General features: G+C 52.2%; 1 protein-coding gene across 1 annotated transcript; it reads left to right on the forward strand.

Moving 5' to 3' along the window:
• The first annotated feature begins 5011 nt into the window (after positions 1 to 5011).
• On the forward strand, positions 5012 to 21207 carry LOC127060588 (olfactory receptor 14C36-like). Its single transcript, XM_050984262.1, has 2 exons — positions 5012 to 5565; positions 20904 to 21207. The coding sequence occupies exons 1-2, from the start codon at positions 5012 to 5014 to the stop codon at positions 21205 to 21207; spliced, it is 858 nt and encodes a 285-aa protein (XP_050840219.1).
• The last annotated feature ends 205 nt before the right edge of the window (positions 21208 to 21412 follow it).

The raw sequence follows: 21412 nt of genomic DNA on the forward strand, positions 1-21412 counted from the left end.
CAACAGTTCATTCACAGCATCCAGCAGGGAGAGACCAACACTGAAATAAATAGGGCTGGAGATCTTTCTCCTTTTCAATGCCTTTATTAAGATCAACTCACGTTGGGAGGCAAGACGGGTTTATCGTCTTGCTGTCGTCACTTCCAGAAATGGCTTGGAGGAGGAGGAAAATGCAGCTTTGTCCACTAGGAGGCAGAGCTGGGGGTCCCATCCTCACAAAAGCAGTGGGGATATTCCCCTGGTTCTGCTATTTGGGTTTGCTGTCCAGGGTACTGGCTGTAGCCAAGGACCTTTTAGTCTGGGGCGAGGGGCAACAAAGGTTCTCAGTGTCTCTGCAGGCTCTGGACCTTTGTCCTCACGTCTAGACACCACTTTGATCTCCTAATTCTGTACTGGCTTGTCACTTTTGGGGGTTTTCCCCGTAAGTGTGGTGGGGGTCCTTCCCGTGGCATGCTGGCTCTGAGGTTATTTTGCATGTCCGCCATTGTCCCCTCCTTTCACTGGCCGAGAAGGGCCATCCACCTGGCCCAGGCAGGGTGGTACTGATACAAAAAGGGGAATTCTCAACAACAGAGAGTTAACGACCTACTCTTAATAGGTCATTACAACATGAAGTTAACAAAGAACTCTCCTCTGTCAGAACTGCTTAAACCTGTAATTCTGCAAACTTTTTAAAAAAAAAACTGGTAACCCTTTTTTACTTATAACATCGGTCACGTGACCACTATATATGGACAATGGAACTCTGTGCTCTGTGCTGTTTGGTGGTTTTGCATCACAGAAGCAATGTTCTAAGAGAAGCAGTTTCCTCCAATGAAAAAAACCCAATCAGTAATTAGCTTTGAGAATTGACAATCTGTTAAACCACTAAGGAAACTGCACACGGCCCTGCAAAGACACACGTTAAAGATGAAAAAGTCTGGGAGGGTCTCTCTCCCTTCTGGCTGGCACAGAGGTACCAAGGCTGACCCAGCCCCCGTCTCAGCCAGGGCAGCCCAGGCAGCTCCTGCCGTGGGGCCGGGCCCCTTCCCAGGGACCCCGCCAGGCCCCATCGGCTGCAGGGCAGGGCAGGGGAGGCCGCGGGGCCGAGGCCGGGCCGGGCCATGGCTGCAGTTCCAACATCTGGGCACTGCTGAGCCCTGCCCCGCCGCCAGCCCGGGCTGAGCCAGGATCCGCCAGGCCCCAGGAGCAGCCCCGGGCCGGGCCGGCTCGGCCAAGGTTCTGCCACCGCTGGGGTTCACCCACAACCCCCGGGCAGGGGGAGGAGAAGCCATCGGCCCCCGGCCGTGCTGCTGCTGTGCTCTGGCCTGGCTGCTGAGATCCTGGCCCTGCCCCAGCGCGGCCCATCCTGACACAGCCCCAGCGCAGCCGCTGCAGAAACCTCCATTGTAAAACAGCTCCGGCCACGAGGACCGAGCCCAGCTGGGGTCACGGAACCATCTGCAGGCCCCGAGTGAGATATGAACTCTGTCAGTGCTTCCATCCTCCCTTGAGTGAGAGAAAAGGACAAAGTGCAGGGACATAGAAGAGCAACGTGAACACACTGAGGTCAGTGAAGAGGAAGTTGAGTTCCAGATGGGAGGGATGAGGAGGTGCCTTGATCTTGGGGCTGGATTCCTCTTGTAATGCTATGGAGAAGGATGTAATTGATACATCAGACTCTCCTTTTCACTATGATGCATATGAAAGTATGGGAAGATGACTTGTTCAGCAAAGGCCTCAATGCTAAAGTAAGCAAATGTTGAAGTATCTGTGATTTCATGAGAAGTTTGTACAGAGAAAAGAGCAGAGTGATGAGACCCTGTGCCCTCAGGGAGACAAGACCTCTGTTCCCAGAGATGAAAATTATTTCAGAAATAGATGAAGAGAACCTCTGCTCTTAAACAGCTCATCTTTAAACTAATACCCCACAAGCTGACATGGCACATAAACACAGCTGTGGGAAAAGATGTGAAAAAAAAGAGGGACTTCACAAATTTTTCCAGGTGGCTGCTATTCGTGGAAATTAAAAGCCATGAGAGAAAGGTTTTCTTGTGGAGAAGTCTCCACAACATTTACAAGAAGAACTTCTCTCCTTAAGTGAACTGAAAAAAAGGAATATTGTAGAGGTGGTAAACTGACTGAAAATTTTAGGTTTTGTCTCCTTACATTGTCAGTAAGAAAGAAAAGGTTGTAGGGAGAAGTGTTCTGAAAGTTTGGTTCTGATTCTTATTGCTCTTTCTTTTAGTTACTGTTAATAACATTTTATTTATATCCCTTTAAAGTTCTGAGCCTACTTTGCCATTCTCCTAATTCTATCTCACAACAGGAAATGAGTAAGTATATTCCAGTGAGGGCACTGGTAATTAGCCAACACTGAACCCACCTCACTAATTAATGCACTGACCAAGAAACCTCAAATTGGTGAACCAAAACCACTACAGAAACCTTCCTGATGAACTGCACGAGAGCAGAGGGAAATCAAGGCAGAGCCATGGTTTGTCAGGACTTGTTTGATCCTAATGAGCCCTGCGGTGCATTTGGAGCTGAGCCCTTGAACCTCAGGGCCTGAGAGGAGATTGCACAAACTTCTCCTGGAGCCAAAGGCAGAAGAAACACCCAAAGTGTCTCGAGGCATGAATGGGTCCCACTGAGGTCTATCTCCAACACAGGCTCCTCTTGGACCCTTGGAGGAGAGAATTGGAGGCCAGTTCTGCACAAAAACCTCTCAGAGACTCAGAGTGAGAAGGAAATTCCAAAGTACCTTAAAGACCTTGAGTATCTCAAAGTATTATTGAGCCCCACTGAGTGTAAATACAAAGCTCTCAAGGGACTCATTAAAGCAGATAAGTGGGGCCATGATTGCACTAAGCTCTCCCAGAGTCTGTATCCAAAGGGAAACACCAAGTACCTTAAAAGAATTGAAGTACCTTGAAGCATTAATGAGCCCCACTGAGTGTTGTTACTGACAAAGCCTCTCCAGGGACTAATTACAGCAGATAATTGGAGGCCATGATTGCACAAACCTCTCAGAGACTCCCAGGCAAAAGCCAAACCCAAAGTCATTTGAAAAACCTGCAGTCACTGGGAGCATGAAGGAGCCCCTAGGGCCATTCCTGAGCAAGGCTCCCCAGGGACTCCTTCCAGCAGATCCTTGAAGCCACTGGGATGTGGGCTAGGGGGGGATGCTGAGGGCAGGACAAGGGGCTGACAGTGCCCAGCCTGGCTGGGGCTGTGCCAGGAGGCCCCAGTGCCTCAGGACAAGGTGTCTCCCAGCCCTTGGTGGCACAGACCCTGCTGTGCCCCAGAGAACCAAGACTTGGCTTCTCTTTGTCCCCACCTGTCATCACTGCCTCCAGTTCTCTGTTCTGCCTGGGGCTTGGGGACACTTTCTCAGTCGTGTCCCTCAGTGGGACCCATTAAAAGTGAAAGAAACTTTGGACTTGGATTCTGATTTGGAGTTCTGGAGAGGTTTCTTCATCTCCCTCTCAGGGACTGATGTGCAGGGCTTGAGCACAAAGCCCTAGAGGGTCATTAAAGTCCTTGTGCTGTGTCTGTGCTGCTGAGCTGGGCTGGGCTCCTGGCACAGCTCCTGGTAACCAAGAAGAGCTTCCAAAGCACATTTCTCTTGATGAGCAGCTCTTCTGCCAGCCCAGCAGGGCTGGGTCACTGCCTGCAGCCACCTCAGGCACAGCACAGAGGCACAGAGAGCTTCAATCAGTCAGGGCTGGGAAGGTGCTGAGAAGCGCCTGGGGCACAATCACTGCCAGCCCTTAGGCACAGGAACCTCTGGCTGCAGGACAATGCAACTGCAGCTCCTGGAGTGATCTCCTGAAGCTGCAACATCCCAATGCCTGCAGACTGTGAGTACATCTCTGATTGTGTCTTGTGCAGAGCAGCCAGGGGTGCCCAGGGCTGTCCTGCAGAGCAGGGTTCAGCAGCCCAGGGCGCTGTGCTGGGGCAGGGACTCTGCTGCCTGCCAGGGACAGCTCTCAGCCAGCCCTGGCAGCTGCTCCCAGCACTGGGGGACAAGATCTGGGTGGGAAGAGACAGCTGGTAAGGCTTGGAAATGTTCTCTTTCTGTGGGGAGGATGCTGCATTGTTCAGGACTGCTCCCAGCATGGCATTTTACTGCAGAACATTTCCACGTAGATTATACAGGGAGCACAGCAAGGGAGGGCCTGCATAAAAGGGAAAATCCCGATTTATTTATATACTGCTCTGGGTTGCCTGGATGGGAAATTGTCCACAGATATTTATCTCTCAGTTCAGGTTGAAAATAAAAAAAATATATCACAGATCTGAATAAACGAGGCAGTGCCAGAAATCAGCACAGGGCTCCTTAGAGGCAGCATCAGTGTTGCTTTTCCAGCTCCTCAGATATGCTCTGATGGTGCCATCAGAGCCTGCAGAGCTAGAGCTGCTCCTGGGCAGTGCCAGAGCTGGGAGGGGTCTGCAGGTCAGAGCTGAGCCTCCAGGGCTGGGCTGGGCTCTGGCAGCACTGGCAGGGCCCAGCCCTGGGCACAGAGAAGCAGCTGCTGGCAGGGACAGCTCCAGCCAGCAGAGGCCTGGGCAGGCAGTGGGATGAAAGTGCCCCCAGGCTGTGCTGGGATATTTAAAGTCCTGTCCAAACCCAACTATTCCATGATACCTTTTTTTTACAGATCCCCATGCCAAGGCACTGGAAATGTCCAACAGCAGCTCCATCAGCCACTTCCTCCTGCTGGCACTGGCAGACACGTGGCAGCTGCAGCTCCTGCACTTCTGCCTCTTGCTGGGCATCTCCCTGGCTGCCCTCCTTGGCAACGGCCTCATCATCAGCGCTGTAGCCTGCGGCCACCACCTGCACACGCCTATGTTCTTCTTCCTGCTCAACCTGGCCCTCGCTGACCTGGGCTCCATCTGCACCACTGTCCCCAAAGCCATGCACAATTCCCTCTGGGACACCAGGACCATCTCCTACACAGGATGTGCTGCCCAGCTCTTTTTCTTTCTGTTCTTCATCTCAGCAGAATTTTGCCTCCAGACCATCATGTGCTACCACTGCTACGTGTCCATCTGCAAACCCCTGCACTACGGGACCCTCCTGGGCAGCAGAGCTTGTGCCCACATGGCAGCAGCTGCCTGGGCCAGTGCCTTTCTCTTTTCACTGATGCACACGGCCAATACATTTTCCCTGCCCCTGTGCCAGGACAATGCCCTAGGCCAGTTCTTCTGTGAAGTGCCCCACATCCTCAAGCTCTTCTGCTCCAATTCATACCTCAGGGAACTTGGGCTCATTGCGGTTAGAGCCTTTTTAGGTCTTGGATGTTTTCTGTTCATTGTTTTCTCCTATGTGCAGATCATCAAGGCTGTGCTGAGGTTTCCCTCTGAGCAAGGGGGACGGCACAAAGCCTTTTCCACCTGCCTCCCTCCCCTGGTCGCTGTCTCTCTGTTCGTCACCACTGGCACATTTACCTATCTGAAGCCCCCCTCCATCTTGTCCCCATCCCTGGATCTGGCCCTGTCACTTCGGTACTCAGTGGTGCTTCCAGCCCTGAACCCCCTCATCTACAGCCTGAGGAACCAGGAGGTCAGGGCTGAAGTGTGGACACTGATGACTGGATGCTTTCAGGGACATTAAATTGCTGGCCAGTTTCTGCAACTCACTTGTAATAAAAGTGAACTTTTATCTTTATTGTTGGTTTCACTTTCGGGGTTCTTTTTCGTTGTTTTACTTTTTTCATATTGTCTAGTAAAAAAAGTCATTTTCTATGCCATTATTCATTTTCTATGCCATTATTCATATGCCATTATTCTCTCCACCTTCCCTGTGGCCACAGACTGTGTCAATGAGGGGCTGTGCTCCCAGTGGCTTTAAAGGAACTAAAGGATCTCCCAGCAAAGTTTTCTGCAGAGATGCCCTTTTGTTGCCTTTTCTGGAGCTGCAGCAGCAATGTCTGTGTGCAGAGCTGGGGGCAGATCAGTGCTGGCACAGCAGCTGTGCCCAGCAGCAGCAGCACTTGGTGCTGCCAGTGCTGCTCCCATGGCCCTGCCCTGCTGCCCTGGTGGCCCTGGTGTTGCTGTAGGGCCTGAGTGCTCTCGGGGCCGGGCACAGTCCTGGGGGTGGCAGTGCCAGGGCTGCAGCAAGGACAGGCCATGGGCACTGCTGGGGCAGCGCTGACGCCTCAGGCCAGGCCCTGGGGGCTCCAGGCTCCTTGCCCAGGCTCTCTCAAGAACACACCCAGGCCAATGCTCAGCACAGAAAACCCCCATGAGAATATCCAGGGTGGCAGTGGGCAGGCTGGGGGCAAACAGCATGGCTGGTGCTCTGCAAGGGCCCTGGGGCAGATAGGAAGGAGCAGCAGAGCAGGGGCTGATCCATCCCCAGTGTGCTGGACAGCCCAGGGCAGCATCCCAGAGCGTCCTCATGGAGCTGCCAACAACATCCCGCCTCTGCAGCCCTGGCCTCTCCCCCAGCTCACACAGGTGCCCCATCCTTGCAGGCACAGACATGGCAGCACTGGCTCAGGAGCCCCTGTTTGCATTGCACAGAGCAGGTGGAGCACCCCCATGCTGTTGCTGTGGGGACATGAACCTGAGGGAGCACAAATGCCATCAGCCCCTGGGGCCAGCAAGGGCTGGGGGGACAGCAGGGAAACCACTGAACTTTGTCCTGGCCTCTGCAGTCAGCCAGAAAGTTTGTTCCCATCAGCTGGGAGTTTCCTGTCCCACTGCAGACGCTGTTGTTCAGAGCCAGGGCTGCCTGGCAGCCACCCCTAAACTGCCCTCAGCATTTCATTGGCTTCACCTTTGCCTTCTTTACTATTCCTGTTACAAATTTCTTCCTCTTGCCCACTCCTTTTCCCTCCCCTCCAAACAGCCCATCCCTGTTTGCCCTTCCCTCTCTGGCCCCACTCTCCATTGCAGTTCCTGACTTGGCACCATGGGAACGTCCCTTGGGGAGCAAGATCATCCTACAAGTGCTGCAGGAATTGTCTGCAGGCTCCTGCAGTGCCTCCTGCAGCTCCCTTGACACAGGCACCCCAGGCCATTGGGGCACATCTGGGCTGCTGTGTCTGGCTCTGGGGCTCCCTGTTCTGGGCAATGAGGAGCAGCTGCAGAGGCTCTGCAGGACTGACAGGATGGGCTTTGGTCCCGGGAGGAGAAGCTGAGGGACCTGGGCTGCTGGAACTTCTGAAGAGGAGGCGCAGGGATCATCCTGCAATGCTCCAAGAGAGGTTTTGTTGCAGTGAGTTATTCTAATATTTAAATAAGAATAGCAAAATTATGTATTAGACGTAGTTATGCTAAGGATTGTAACCCAAGTAGGCCCTTGGCACAATATATGTGAACTAAAACCAGTGTTGCAAGAAATCAGTAGAGCATGGTTATCTAAAGAATGTGCAGTAGAGGAAGAAATTGTCATCTACATGATGTATGTCCCTAAGGAATGTTCTGTTAGAGATACAATGTAACCGTTAGTCAAGGAAAGCTTAGAGAAGTATAAAGAATCCTGTAAGTTTGTTGGGAAGCTGGGACTCTGATTTTGGGACGCTAGTCCGCAGAGACCCCAGGGCCCTTAATAAAGCACCGCATAAAACAACTTTGTTGTTTTGTGTTTTACTCTTTGGATACGGGCAGCAGTTTCAGAGAATCCTGGAATCAGCAAGGTTGGAAAAGACCTTGGAGATCATCAAGTCCAACCTGTGCCCTGACACTGCCTTGTCTCCCCTGAGCCTCCTCTTCTCCAGGATAAACAACTCCAGCTCCTCCAGCTGCTCCTCACAGGACTTATGTTCCAGACCCCTCCCCAGCCTTGTTGCCCTTCTCTGGACATGCTCCAGCCCCTCCATGTCCTTCCTAAATTGGGGGCCGAGAACGGGACACAGCACTCGAAGGTGCTGCCCTGCCAGTGCCCAGCATAGGGGAAGAATCACTGCCCTGCTCCTGCTGGCCACACCATTCCTGATCCAGGCCAGGAGCCATTGGTCTTCTTGGCCACCTGGGCACTCTGCTGGCTCATGTCCAGCCTGCTCTCCATCAGATCCTGCAGGTCCCTTTCTGCCTGGCTGCTGTCCAGCCACTCTGTCCCCAGCCTGTAGTGCTGCAGGGGTTGTTGTGGCCAAAGTGCAGGAACCATCACTTGGACTTTGTAAACCTAACCTTGTCAGATTTGGGCCGTGGATCCAGCTTGTCCAGGTCCCTGTGCAGAGCCCTCCTACCCTTCTGCAGATCTACACTCATATCCAGCTTCATGTAATCTGCAAATTTGCTGATGGTGGAAAAAATACCCTCTTCCTGATCATCTGTGCACATAAGGAAACCTACACTGGCTGGCTCTGATCTCTTGGCCATCCTGTGTGTGCCATATGATGGCACTCAAGGGGACCTATGGAATCATGGACCTATGACATCACAGGGCTGAGGTCTGACATCACAGAGAAGACTATGACATCATAGATTTGTCTGTGACATCAAACACCAGCTGTGTGACATTGGAGAATGGGCTCTGACATCACAGAGCAGGCTGTGACATCCCAGAGGGGCTGTGTGACATCCGAGCAGGGCTGTGTGAGGTCACTGGGTTGGTCACTCCGCCCCAGATCCCCCTCACAGTTTCTCCCAACAAGTCCAATGCTGTTCATGCCCAGCGGGGTCCCTGTCCCCTGGTATCCCCCCGGCCCACGTGGAGCCACAGCCTCCACCAAAGGATGTTCCACAGGATCCACCCCAGAGCCTGACATGGGGACAAGGGCCCAGGGCAGTGTGACCAGGACATCAAGGACGGGGATTATCCAGGCCACTGTGGCCTGCTTTGGGTTCCCCAGGGCAGGAAAGATGTCTGGCAGCTGGAGCAGGGTCTGGGAAGGGCCTCCAAGGTGGGGCTGGAGCCCTTGGGCTGTGAGCAGCAGCTGAGGGAGCTGAGCTTGTCCAGCCCAGAGCAGGGAAGGCTGAGGGGCTCCTCATCCCAGCCTGGCAGTGCCAGCCGGGAGGTGATGGAGAACACAGAGCCAGCCCCTTTCCCGGGGGGCCTAGTGGGAGACAAAAGCCAGTGGGTGGAAGGGAAAAGAGGGGAGATCAGCCAGGACAGGAGGAGATGGAATGAGTCAGGCTGGTTTCAGCATTTCCTCAACACCAAGAGCAGCCTGATCTCCCTTCTCCATCCACCACTGACAGCTTTACAAATAAGGAATTGTTCTGAGCTCTTTTGCCCCCACTCCAGGACAAGCATCCTGATACAAGAACTTAATCGTGTTTATATCTGTCACAGATCCACACTTCTTTATAATCAGTTTTAGTATGGAAATCACTTGTGGATGGTGGACTCATCAGGCGCTGCTAGGACATTGCACATAGCTCGGGAAGAGCGAGATTGTTATTAAATTGTGTACTGTCCAACTATGGTCTGTTGGCCATGAAGAGAAACTTTCTGTGTCTCTGAGTCTCACCAGTTCCTGGTCCCTCAAAGGACACAAACCTGATGAGTTGTGGTTCCTGTTCCAGGGGCTGCACTTGCACCTCCCTCCACACCCAGAGCAAAGCTCCCTTGTCCCAGTAAGTGCCTTGCAATGCAGGGATGAAGGAAACAGGACAGGCAGTGGGGATCAGGGGAAGGGCTGGGCAGGGCCAGGGATTTGGGATGGTTGTGAGCCCAGGGCAGCACCCAGCCCTTGGTCACTGTGAACCTCACCCCATTGTCCTGGGCCCGTGGCTCCAGTCTGTCCAGATCCCTCTGCAGAGCTTCCTGCCCTTCAGCACAGCCACACTCCCACCCAGCCTGGGCTCACCTGGGAACTGACTGAGGGTGCCCTCCATGGCTTCATCCAGCTCGTCCATAAAGAGATTGAACAGACCTGGCCCAGTCCTGAGCCCTGGGGAAACCCTTGGATGTGACTCCATTCCTCAGCTGCTGTGAGTGCCAGGGGTTGGATGAAGGAAATGGTGGGGAGGGGGTGGGGACAAAGTTGGATTGATTGTCAGCCATGAAGGGTCTTGATATTCATATCTATTCAGACGGCAGAAGGTGATCGGGGTCACTATCACTTGAACATTGATGATATCAATCTATAAACAGGAAAAGAAAACAGGACAAAACACTTCTCTCTGCTTTTTTTTTCAATATAGTGGATTCACTTTGAATAAACATCTGAAATTTTTCTTATTAACCCCAGAAGCATTGAAAACTTAAATTATTCCTAGAGGCTTTTGTTTGGAACAAATGTTTGCGAGCCTTTTTCACTGAATTCCTGAAGTGAAGAGCTCAAAAAAGAAGAGGCCTCTGAAGTAGGAAAATTCATCAGCAACCTCCAAGTGCCTGAGGATCCATCCCCATCAGAGCAGCAATGAACAGGAATGGGCACAGCTTTGTGGCTGTAGCAGCTCTGGGATGGGCCCTGGGCCTGGAGCAGGAGCAGCTCTGGAGGGCCCCAAGGCCGGGGCTCTTGTGCTGCCCTGGGCAGATGGGATGACAGCAGGGGCTGCAGAGCTCTCAGCATCTCAGCCAGAGGGGAGCAGGGCACCCAGGGAGCCTCCTTGTGCCTTGGCCAAGCACCTTCCCCCATGGCTGGGGCTGAGTCCTGTGGCAGCTGCAGCTGCTGCTGTGCCCTGGCCAGGGGCTGAGGCTGTGGGGCAGTGCCCAGAGCAGCCTGGCCTGAGCAGAGCTGTGGGGCCAGAGCCGGCTAGGCTGTGCTGGGGAGAGGCCCTTGGTGCTGTCCAGAGCTCAGGGCAGCTGGGAGAGCTTGCAGGGAGCTGGGCAGGGCTCCGAGAGCCTGGCCCAGAAACCATCAGTGTCCATCTCAGCCTGGTTGAGTGTGCAGGGTCCAAGAAGTGCAGCCCAGGGTCTGCAAGTTCTCTGTGTGGGAGCTGAGCTTGTGACTCCCTGAGCCCTCCCAAGTGCTGGTGCTGCACCTCCAGCTCCAGTGGAGATGTGACAGATAGGAGCAGAGACAAATAATTCCTGCTTGATTCTTTCTTGTGTTTGCTTATACAGGTGACCTGGATCCATATGTAGACAAAATGTTTTGTGTCAGATAACACTTGGAAAGTGATAAGAATAATATTTTTTCACTGAAAATAATATTTCATGCATAATTCACAATGCAAAAAAAAAAAAAAAGACATATGATCAGAGGAGCATCTGAGTATTTCAGAGGATGAGAAATTTATGGATGTCCCAGCAGTCAAACCTTTTCAAATACTTTCTTCAGGGCTTCCTTGAGATGTGAGGTGATCACCAGAGGCTAAGACCAGCCAGACTTGTCTCTCCTGGCAGCTTTTGTCTGGGAGAACCCTTATAGGGTTCTGCCCTTATTGGGCATATAGGGAATTTTAAAGGGGGCGTAAAAATTCCAGCTGTGGGCACCTGAAAAGACAGATGGTTCTTTTCTGTTGTAAGGAAAGCTTGGAGCCCCAGTTCTCCAGGGGCTTATGAGAGGCAGCCCTCAACATTCCATGATCAGGTGGATCTGTCAGGTGGCCCCTGGGAGGCCAAGCCAGCCAGACCTGTTCCATGTTCCCTTGGTTTCATGGTGCTCTGCAGTGTCACAATATTCTCCTTGCTTCTGAAGTGTCATAATGACCCCGTGCTTTCATGAGGCCCCACAGGGTCAGAATGGTCTCCATGATTCCCTGGGGCCTTGCAATGCCACAATGCTCTCCATGGATCCACAGTGCCCTGCAGGATCACAACGGCCCTTTGGCTCCACAAGGCCCTGAAATGCAGCAATGGCCTCTTGGTTCCACAAAACACTGCTGCTTCACACTGGACCCTTAGGACCATGTAGCCCAACAGAACCAAGGACAAAGATGTCCTTGGTTCCATGAGGCTCTACAGTGTCCCAATGGTCCCTTGGATCCATGAGGCCCCACAGTGTCACCATGGTCTCCACAGGAAAGAAACCACAGAACTCCCATGTTTCAGGAACTGATGAACTGCAGTTACCAGGGGCCAAGAGCAGGCAGACCTGTCTGTCCTGGCAGCTTCTGTCTGGAAGAAGCTCTTGCATGTAGGGAATTTCAGAGGAAAAGTACCAGTTCTGTCCATGGGTACCTGTGCCGGCAGGAGGGTTCTTTTCCATAGGAAGGAAAGGACAGAGCCTCAGTGTTTGAAGGCAGGTGAGAGCCAGCTCTCAGTAAGTCACAAGAGGCCCAACTTTTTGGTAATGGCAGCTTTGTCGAGGAGCAATCCCTGGATATTGGCAATTTTGGAGGCAGAATCCCAGTTTGGCAATGGTTGCTTGAATGAGAAGGGCAGTTCTTTTCCATTTGAAGGAAAGCCAAGAGCCCCAGTGTTTCAGGGGTACATGAGCAGAGACCCTTGACAAGCCCAGGGCAGTTGGACCAGTAAGGCCAGGCCAACCAGAGCTGTTACCTGTTCCTTTGTTTCCATGGGGCCCCATAGTGTCACAATGGTCCCTTGCTTTCATGAGGCCTTGCAGTGTCACAGGGGTCTCCTTGGTACCACAGTGTCACAAGGGATCCCTGGTTCCATGGGCACTCACAATGTCAGAAGGCTCTCCTTGGTTCCATGACGCCCTGCAGAGCCCCTTGATTCAACGAGGCCTCAAAGTGTCAGAATGGCCTCCAGGATTCCATGAGGCCTCTCAATGTCATAATGGACCTTTGGTTCCTTGGGGTCCTGCACTGTTCCATGGATCTTTAGTTCCACGGGGCCCTGCAGTGTCACAATGGACTCCTTGGTTCAGTGAGGCCTTTAGTGTCACAATAGTCTCCATAATTCCATAAGGCACCTGAAAAGATGGATAGTTCTTTTCTGCAGGAAGGAAAGCACAGGGCTCCAGTTCTCCAGGGTCTGATGAGATATAGCCCTCAAAATTCCAAGATCAGCTGGACCTATCAGGTGGCCCCTGGGAGGCCAAACCAACCAGATCTGTTCCTTGTCCCATGATTCTATGGGACCCCACAGTGCCAAGATGTTCTCCTTACTTCTGAAGTGTTACAAGAGCCCCATGTTTCCATCAGGCCCTGTCACAACAGACCATTGGTTTCATGGAGCCCCACAGTGTCACTGTGGTCCCCTTGGCTCTACAAGGCTCTGAAGTGCCACAATGGCCCTTTGGTCTCACAAGGCCTCAAAGTGTAAAAATGGTCTCCATGGTTCCATGAGGCCCGCTGTGTCACAACGGACCTTTTGTTCCATGATGCCCCAGAGTGTCACAATGGTATCCTTGGTTCCATTGGACTCTTCATCCCATGGAGACCCACAGTGTTCGCTAGAGTCCCCTTGGTTCCAGGAGGCCCTGCCATGCTGTAATGGTCCCTTGGTTCCAGTGGGTCCCAAAGGGTCAGAACGTCTCCATTGTTTCATGAGGCCCCACAAGGTCACCGTGCTCCCCTTGGTTCCACAAGGCCCCACAGTGTAAAAATGGACTCCTGGTTCCATGAGGTTCTTCAGTCACAATGGTCTCCTTGTCTCAGGTTTCTGTGATTGAAATGACCCCTGAGGTATTAAAAAGTCTTTTCTCCCAGCCCCGTGACCGAAGAAGAAGTTGAGATTTGTCGGTTCTGCTTTTCAAGGTTGTTCATTTTCTCTTATCTATAACATTCTTTCTCTGACCTGCGGAGGTGTGTCCAGCAGGTGGGGTTGAGGCACACTCTGACCACCCTTGGGGTGGTGTTAGCTTTTTATACTAAAAACTATGGGTATTTGATTGACAATAATTTTCTGATATCTATCACCTATATTAGAAAGTCTGTCTCTATTCTAAATCAATCCAAAAGTGTTACCGTCCCAGCAGAAGATGGAGGACAAGAAGAAGAAGGACAGGACATACCCAGATTCCTCCATCTTGCCTCTTGAACCCCCATTCTAAAACCTCAAAAATCTTCTTTTTCACCCCGTGACAAATTCACTATCATTCTACTCAAACTCTTATGGCTTGTAAATCTTCACACAAAGTTGGAAATTTTTTTCATGGGCTAAAATCAAAGGCACAGGTATCTTTGACTCCATGCCAAGGTCTCTGAGCCCCTGGTAAGGGTCTTGAGTCCTCCAGGGCAGTCAGAAGAATGTCCTGGGTTCCAATATCCTTGCATCCGCAGATAACAATGGCCCCTTGGCTCCACATGGCCACGCTGTGTCACAATGGCTCATGGTTCCATGAGGCCACACAATTTAACAATGGACCCTTGGTTCCATGAGGCCTTGCTGTGTCACAATGGATTTCTGGTTCCATGAGCTTTCACACTGCACACAGCAGTCTCATTGGTTCTGTAGTGTCCCCACGGTCCCTTTGTTCCGTGAGGTTCTGTAGCAGAACATGGTCACCTTTGTTCTGTCAGGTTCTGCAGTGTCACAATGGACTCAGGGTTCCACCAGGCCTTGCTGTGTCAGAATGGCCACCAAGAGGTTTCTCAGTGTCACAATGGTCTCCTTGGATCCACAGTATCACAATGGGCCATTGGTTCAATGTGGCCCCAATGTGCCAGCATGGATTTTGGTTCCATGGGGTTCCATGGTATCACAATGGACCCTTTGTACCATGAGTTTGCTCAGTGTCACAGCTGACTCCCTGGTTCTGTGAGGCCCCACAAGCACCAAATACCCAAAATATCAGAATAAGAATCCTTAACACGAATTTACTATTAATGGGGGTATAATTTATTCAGGCCTGAGGTCTACTGACCGATAACTCCTAACCTTATGTGGACATGTAATTCTACCAACATCACTAAATGTGTATTACAATTTATCCATTCCCATCAAACCCAGCCCAAGTTCCCAGATTCAGTCCTTGCTTTTTCTATCACTGCATTCTTGAGCCAAATGTCTTCTTCTTGCCTTCCAACCATCCTTTCTGGGAAAGCAGCCCCTGCATGCCTTGGTCCTGTGCTAAAAGTTCACAGGCATGGTAAAAATTGAATTAAACCTTTTGAATTAAGCTTTTGGTATTCAATTGAATTAAGCTTTGGTATCAAGGCCAAGGCTTTGTGTGGGCAGGCAGAAGCAGGCAGGAGGCAGAGCTGTCAGCAAAGGAAGGGGCCAGCCAGGTGGGGCAGCTGGGGGATGAGCACAGCCTGCAGGGACAGAGGCCAGGGCAGGGACACCGTAGGAGAGCCTGGGCTGCACAGGACACAGGGATGGGCAGCAGCTGCAAGGCCCTGACAGAGCCAACTTGGGCAGCACTTTGGCCATGGCTGCTGGCCCTGGGCCTGAGGCCACAAGGGGACAAGTGACCCTTGCAAGCCTGGGTCCTCATTGCCTCCTTGTCCCTGCTCAGCAGCCTGGCAGGGGCCGCCCCATGGTCCTGCCCTTGGCATTGCACATCCCCACATGCCAGTGCCCACCCCAGGAAGAGCCCTGACCAAGGAGGGAGGGACAGGATCTGCCTTGCCAGGGGCTGGGGCTCAGGCCTTGGCCTTTTGCCTTCCTGAAACACATCCAGATTTGCTCAGCACCAGAGACACCTTTGCCTTGCTTGTCCTTACCTGTCATCACTGCCTCCAGTGTTCTGCTCTACCTGGAACCTGGGGACACTTTCTCATTTGTGTCCCTCAGAAGGGTCTATTTTATGTATGAGAACAATGTTTCAACCTCACTTTGAGTCCTTGAGGAGTACTTTGAGCACACTCTAAAGGACTGGGTCTGATGCAAAGAGCACCAAAGCCCCAGAGGGTGATTAAAGTCCTTGTGCTGTGTCTGTGCTGCTGAGCTGGGCTGGGCTCCTGGCTTAGAGGCAGCTCCTGGCAAGGGCAGCGCTGCAGAGAGACAGCTCTGGCCAGGAGCAGCTCCTGTGCACAGCCCAGCAGGGCTGGGGAACTGCCAGGGCACCTCAGGGACACCAGCAGGGAACAGACAGAGCTCACAGGGCTCAGCTCTGGGGGGGCTGTGGGATGTCCCCGAGGGGGCAGTGTCACAGCAGCACCTCTGTGGCTGTGTCATAGAGGCACAGAGCAGCTGTGATGTAAGCAAGGGTCTGTGGGACAGCACAGAGTGGGCTGTGGGACATCACTGAGGGGGTTGTGACATCACAGAGCTAGCTGTGACATCATAGATGGTGGTTCTGTGACATCAGAAGGTGTGTTGTGATATAGAGTATGATATCACAGAGCAGCTTTGTGATGTCACAGAGAAGGCTGTGACATCACAGACAAGATGTGACATCACAGGATGACTGTGACATCACAAAGCTGCTCTGTGACATCACATAGCAGCTGAATGACATCATATGGAGGCTGTGTGACATCACAGGGGCTGTGTGACATCACAGATGGCTATGTGACATCACAGGGGCTGTGTGAGGTCACTGGGGAGGTCACTCTGCCCTGTCCCCCCTCACAGTTCCCCCCAGAGCAGTCCAACCCTGTTCATGCACAGCAGGGTCCCCTGTCCCCCCGGGTCCCCCCGCCCCCGGCGCCACTGCCTCCCCCAGAGGATGTTCCACGAGATCGACCCCAGAGCCTGACACGGGGCCGGGGGGCCGGGGCCATGGGGGTGGGACAGGGGGACAGGGACCCCCCCGCAGCGTCCCTGTGTCCACCAGGGCCAGAGCCTGGGCCAGGGCTCCTTCACCCAGTAAGAGATACATATTATAATATTGGCTTTTAGCAAATATTAAAATGGATTTTCTATGTGGGATGTTAAAGTAACTTTGTTCTAAAGATATAGTTTTTATTTCTGTTATTAATTGAGCTTAGACATTGTAGTGAAATAGTTGAGAGAAGTATGCTGGTGTTAAAATGCCTGCTGGGATGGGATAACATCCAATGCACACAGGATGAGGACACCTGCACAGATCTGCCAACTATCAGCACTCCCTGTCTGAAGGCAGAGTGGACCAAGGCCCAAAAACTGGAGGTGATAAAGAGGAGCCAAAACCACAGCCAAGAAACACACTTGCTCTGAAAAGGCAGACCCAAGGAGGGGCCAGGTAGAACAGTTGCTGGAATATGTGAAGTAGTTTATGGATATGCATGAGGGTCTATGAATATGCAACAGGCTGGTGTAAGGGAAAAGGTATTTCAGGGAGATCCCTGAAGGGAATAGGGTGCTGCTGGCTGAGTGCCAAGATGCACCTGGCCGTAATAACCTTTGCTCCATGGTCCTGGTCTCCCACTGTCCTTTATTAAACTTTTTACATTTTCACAGGAGAGTGAACGTGTTTTTCACAAATGGAATCTCAAGGGAACAAGGGTCAGTTGTTAACCCAAGGCTCTGCTTTGACCAAGTGGGGCCTCATGGACACAGGTGCCACTGGGGCATTGCCAGGACTGGCAGGAACAAGGCTCCATTATTGCACAGCAAGGCCTCAGGGCACCTGGGAGAGTGGTGTGACAATGACATCTTGGGGAACCAAGTGTCAGCTGCAAACACAACGGGGCCTCGTGGAAGCCAGGTGCCACTTGGGTATTGCCAGGGCAGGTGGAACTCAGTGTCCATGGTGACACAGCACAGCTTCATGGAACTCAGCAGAGCACTGAGACAACCTGGAATCTGATGGAGCCAAGGCTCTGGTTTGGCAAAGTGGGGCCCACAGGACACAGGTGCCACCGGGACATTGCCAGCTCTTGTGGAACCCAGTGGCCACTGGGACACAGCAGAACCTCATGGAAACATGGGGACCACTGGGACACAGCAGAACCTCATGGAAACATAGGGACCACTGGGACACAATGGAATCTCATGGCAGCAAATGTCAGTTGTGAATGCAGCATGGCCTCACAGAACCCAGGGGCAACGGGGACCGTGCTGTGGCTCGTGGGAGCAAGGGGCCATTGTGGCACAGCGGGGCCCCCTGGAACCCAGGAGAACATGGTGGGCCCGTGGATTCTCATAGGAGAATGGCCCCATTGTGACAAACGGAGGTGTCACAATGGTCTCCTGGGTTCTGTGAGTCCTTGCTGTGTTTGGAATTGGCACTGTGTTCCCCAAGATTCCATGGCATCCCTCTGCTCTCCTGTGACTTGAGGCTGTGCTGTGTCACCATGGGCACTTGCTTCCTCCAAGGCTGGAGATGTCCCAGTGGCACCGGGCTTCCATGAGGCCGTGCTTTGTCATAATGGAGCCTTGGTTCCATGAGATTCCATTGTCCCACAGTGGTCTCCTGGGTGCCATGGGGCCTGCCTTTGTCCCAGTGGAACCTTGCTTGCAGGAGCCTTGGCAATGTCCCAGTGGCACAGGGGTTCCATGAGACCCTGCCGTGTCCCAAGGGGCCCTTGGCTCCATCAGGTTCCATTGTGTCACAGAGCTCTCCTGGGTCCCATCAGGCCTTGGTCTGCCACAGTGGTGTCTTGTTCCTGCTGGGCCTGACAATGTCCCAGTGGCACCTGTGTCCCATGAGGCCCCACTTGGTCAAAGCAGAGCCTTGCTTCCATGAGATTGCCCTGTGTCACAATGTTCTGCTTGGTTTCATGAGAACCTGGTGTGTTGGCAATTGATCCTTGGATCCATGAGATTCCATTTCATCATGGGGTGTCCTTGGTTCCATGAGGCCCAGCTCTGTCACAACTGGACCTTGGTTCCATGAGATTCCATTGCATCCCAGCGGTGTCCTTGGTTCCATGAGGCCCTGCTGGGTCACAGTGGAGCCTTTGTGCCATTGATTCCATGGTGCCACAATGGTCTCCAGCATTCCATGGGGCCACGCAGCCGAAGAGTGGGCCCTTGGTTCCATGAGTTTCCATTCCATCAGAATGATCTCTTGCATTCCATGAGGCCCAGCTGTGTCACAGTGGAGCCTTTGTTCCCTGTGTTCCCACTGGGACACAATGGTCTCCAGCGCTCCATGGGGCTGAGCTGTGAAACTCTGGACACTTGGCTCCATGAGATTCCCTGGTGCCACCATGGTCTCCTGGGTCCTGTCAAGATTCAGAGTTGGTTCCATGAGATTCCCTGGTGTCACCATGGTCTCCTGGGTCCCATGAGGCCCCTCTCTGTGTCACAGTGTTTTCCTTGGTTTCCTGAGAAGCTGATGTGTTGACAGTTGACCCTTGGTTCCTTGAGATTCCATTGCATCCCAGCTGTGTCCTTGGTTTCATAAAGCCCAGGTTTGCCACAAAAGAGCCTTGGTTTCAGGACATTTCATTGTGATACAACGGTCTCCCCACTCTCTGAGGCTGCACCATGAAACAGTGGACACCTGGTTCCATGAGATTCCATGGGGGAACAGTCAATTCTTTTGCTTCTTCTCTGCCAAGGTGGGGATTAAATCACAAGACGGTGTTTCTTCTTTGGATTCAGGTGTTCATTAGCTCTTGTCCATGTAACAGTCTCACAAGCTGTGAGTTCTGCAGCACTTCACTAACAAGGTAAAAATGGAGCCCCACTTCTCTCTCTGTAAGGTCTTTTAAGGATAAACTGTCCAATTAAGAGATGACACCTCAATTATTTTTACTTTTAACCTAATAACCAATAACCTGTGCCTGACAACGTGGGCTTTTTTATCCAATTACACAATACCACCCAAACCCAAGGAGGAGGGAGGACAAGGACGAGGAAGAGGAGAAGGAGAAGGAGGAGAAGAAGAAGGAGAAGAAGGTGATGAAGAAGGAGAAGAAGGAGAATTAGAAGAAGAAAGTGAGGAAGAAGAAGAAGGTGAAGAAGAAGGCAAAGAAAAAGGATCAGCCTCTGCCCTAAAACCTCCATCTTGTTGTATATATATTACTGTATTCTAAAACCCTTAAATTCTAAGTTTTCCACCATGTGATATTACACCCTTCTATTCAAACTCCACTCCCATAATCCCAGTTCCATCATCCCATTTTGGAAGCCTTCTCCACAGCCTCATGTCAAATGTAGTGTTCTCTCGGGGGTCAGTGTCTTTTAGCTCAGAAAGTCTAAAATTCTCAGCAGCCAGGGTTCCAACAGGTAACAATGTTCTCCAGTGTTCCATGGCTCTGTCACCATGGACACCTGGTTCCATGAGATTCCATGGGGTAACAATGTTCTCCAGTGTTCTATCAGGCTCGGCTCCGTCACCATGGACACCTGGTTCCATGAGATTCTATGGGGTAACAATGTTCTGCTATGGGGTTCGGCTGTTCGTCTCTGCTCCCACACATGCCCAGGATGGTTCTGGCACGCTGGGCCTCAAAAGACGAGTCTGGACTCCAGGTTTTTTCGGTCTTCAGAATTGTTTATTATATCTTATCTACAAAGTCCCTTCTCTGCCCGACCGGGATCTGACCAGCACGGCAGCCAAAGGCACTCTGACCTTCCCCCAAGGTGGGTACATCTTTTATAACAAAGACTACGTATATCATATTTACTTTTTATCCCAAATACCTATCACCCTCGTCACTAAGTACACCCTCACCCCAGACCAATCCCCAAGTGCAAACACCACAGCAGAAGATGGACGACAAGAAGAAGAAAGAAGAGTCTTGTGACATGCCTTGATTCCTCCATCTTGTCTCCACAACCCCCCTGTACCAAAACCCCAAAATTTGTAATTTACCCTATAACTATGTTTTCCCTTCATCATTCACACCTGAGTGATTCCCACAGGTTTCATCTCCTCATACATCGGTGGCACATCCCTAGATGGATCAAAATCAAGCCACCAAGTGCTTTTGGCAACATTCCAAGGCCCCCCAGCCCCCCAAGGGTTCTCTCGGTAGCTCTGGACATCAGGAGTGATGTGCTGAGTTCCGACATTCTCCAGTGTTCCATCAGGCCCGGCTCTGTCACCATGGACACCTGGTTCCATGAGATTCCATGGGGTAACAATGTTCTCCAGTGTTCCATCAGGCCCGGCTCTGTCACCATGGACACCTGGTTCCATGGGCAGTGGCCATGTCCCAGGGGCACCTGTGTCCCATGGCACCCCGCTGTCTGACAAGGGACAGTTTGTTCCAGGACATTCCATGGAGTCACAGCGGTCACTTGGGTTCCATGCAGGTGCCTGGGGAGCGGGAGCTCAGCCCAAATATCCTGGGGGTCCCTGGGATGGTGATTTTTGGGGGGGAATCTTTGGATCTTGCAGGGCTCCAAAGCTCCTTGGGACAGAGTGGAACATCATGGAAGCCAGGAGACCCTCACGGAGCCAGGAGACCGTCATGGAGCCAGGGGACCCTGATGGAAGCCAGGGGACCCTGATGGAGCCAAGGCTGCAGCGGGACACAGAGGGACTTCGTGGAAGCCAGGAGAGCGCTGTGAGGCTGTGGAACAATGCGGCACCGAGGTTCCACTGGGACTTGACAGAAGTTCCTGGAGACAAGGAAGCACTGGGAGCCTCCAGAGTCAGTGTGCAGGAGGATTTGGGGTTTAAAAAGGAAGATTTGGGTTGAGCTGAGCCTACATGGGAGAGTGGGGGGGGGGTTGGGGCAAGGTCAAGACCAGTTTTGGGCAGTTTTCTGTAATTTTGGTGCATTTCTATGGGATTAGAGTCTAGGTCTGTGGGATTTATGTGATTTAGGGTGTTTTGCGGTGGTTTTGAGGGATTTCTTTTAGATTTGGGAGCATTTTATGACATTTTGGGTTTTTCCAACTGCA

This window comes from Serinus canaria, chromosome 25 (assembly GCF_022539315.1).
Source record: "Serinus canaria isolate serCan28SL12 chromosome 25, serCan2020, whole genome shotgun sequence".
Lineage (NCBI taxonomy): Eukaryota > Metazoa > Chordata > Aves > Passeriformes > Fringillidae > Serinus > Serinus canaria.

Coding starts and splice junctions, on each gene's coding strand:
- LOC127060588 (XM_050984262.1), top strand. CDS start 5,012: ATGTGCTACCACTGCTACGTGTCCATCTGCAAACCCCTGCACTACGGG. Junction 5,566..20,903: donor CAGGAGGTCAGGGCTGAAGT/GTGGACACTGAT, acceptor TGGATCTTGCAG/GGCTCCAAAGCTCCTTGGGA.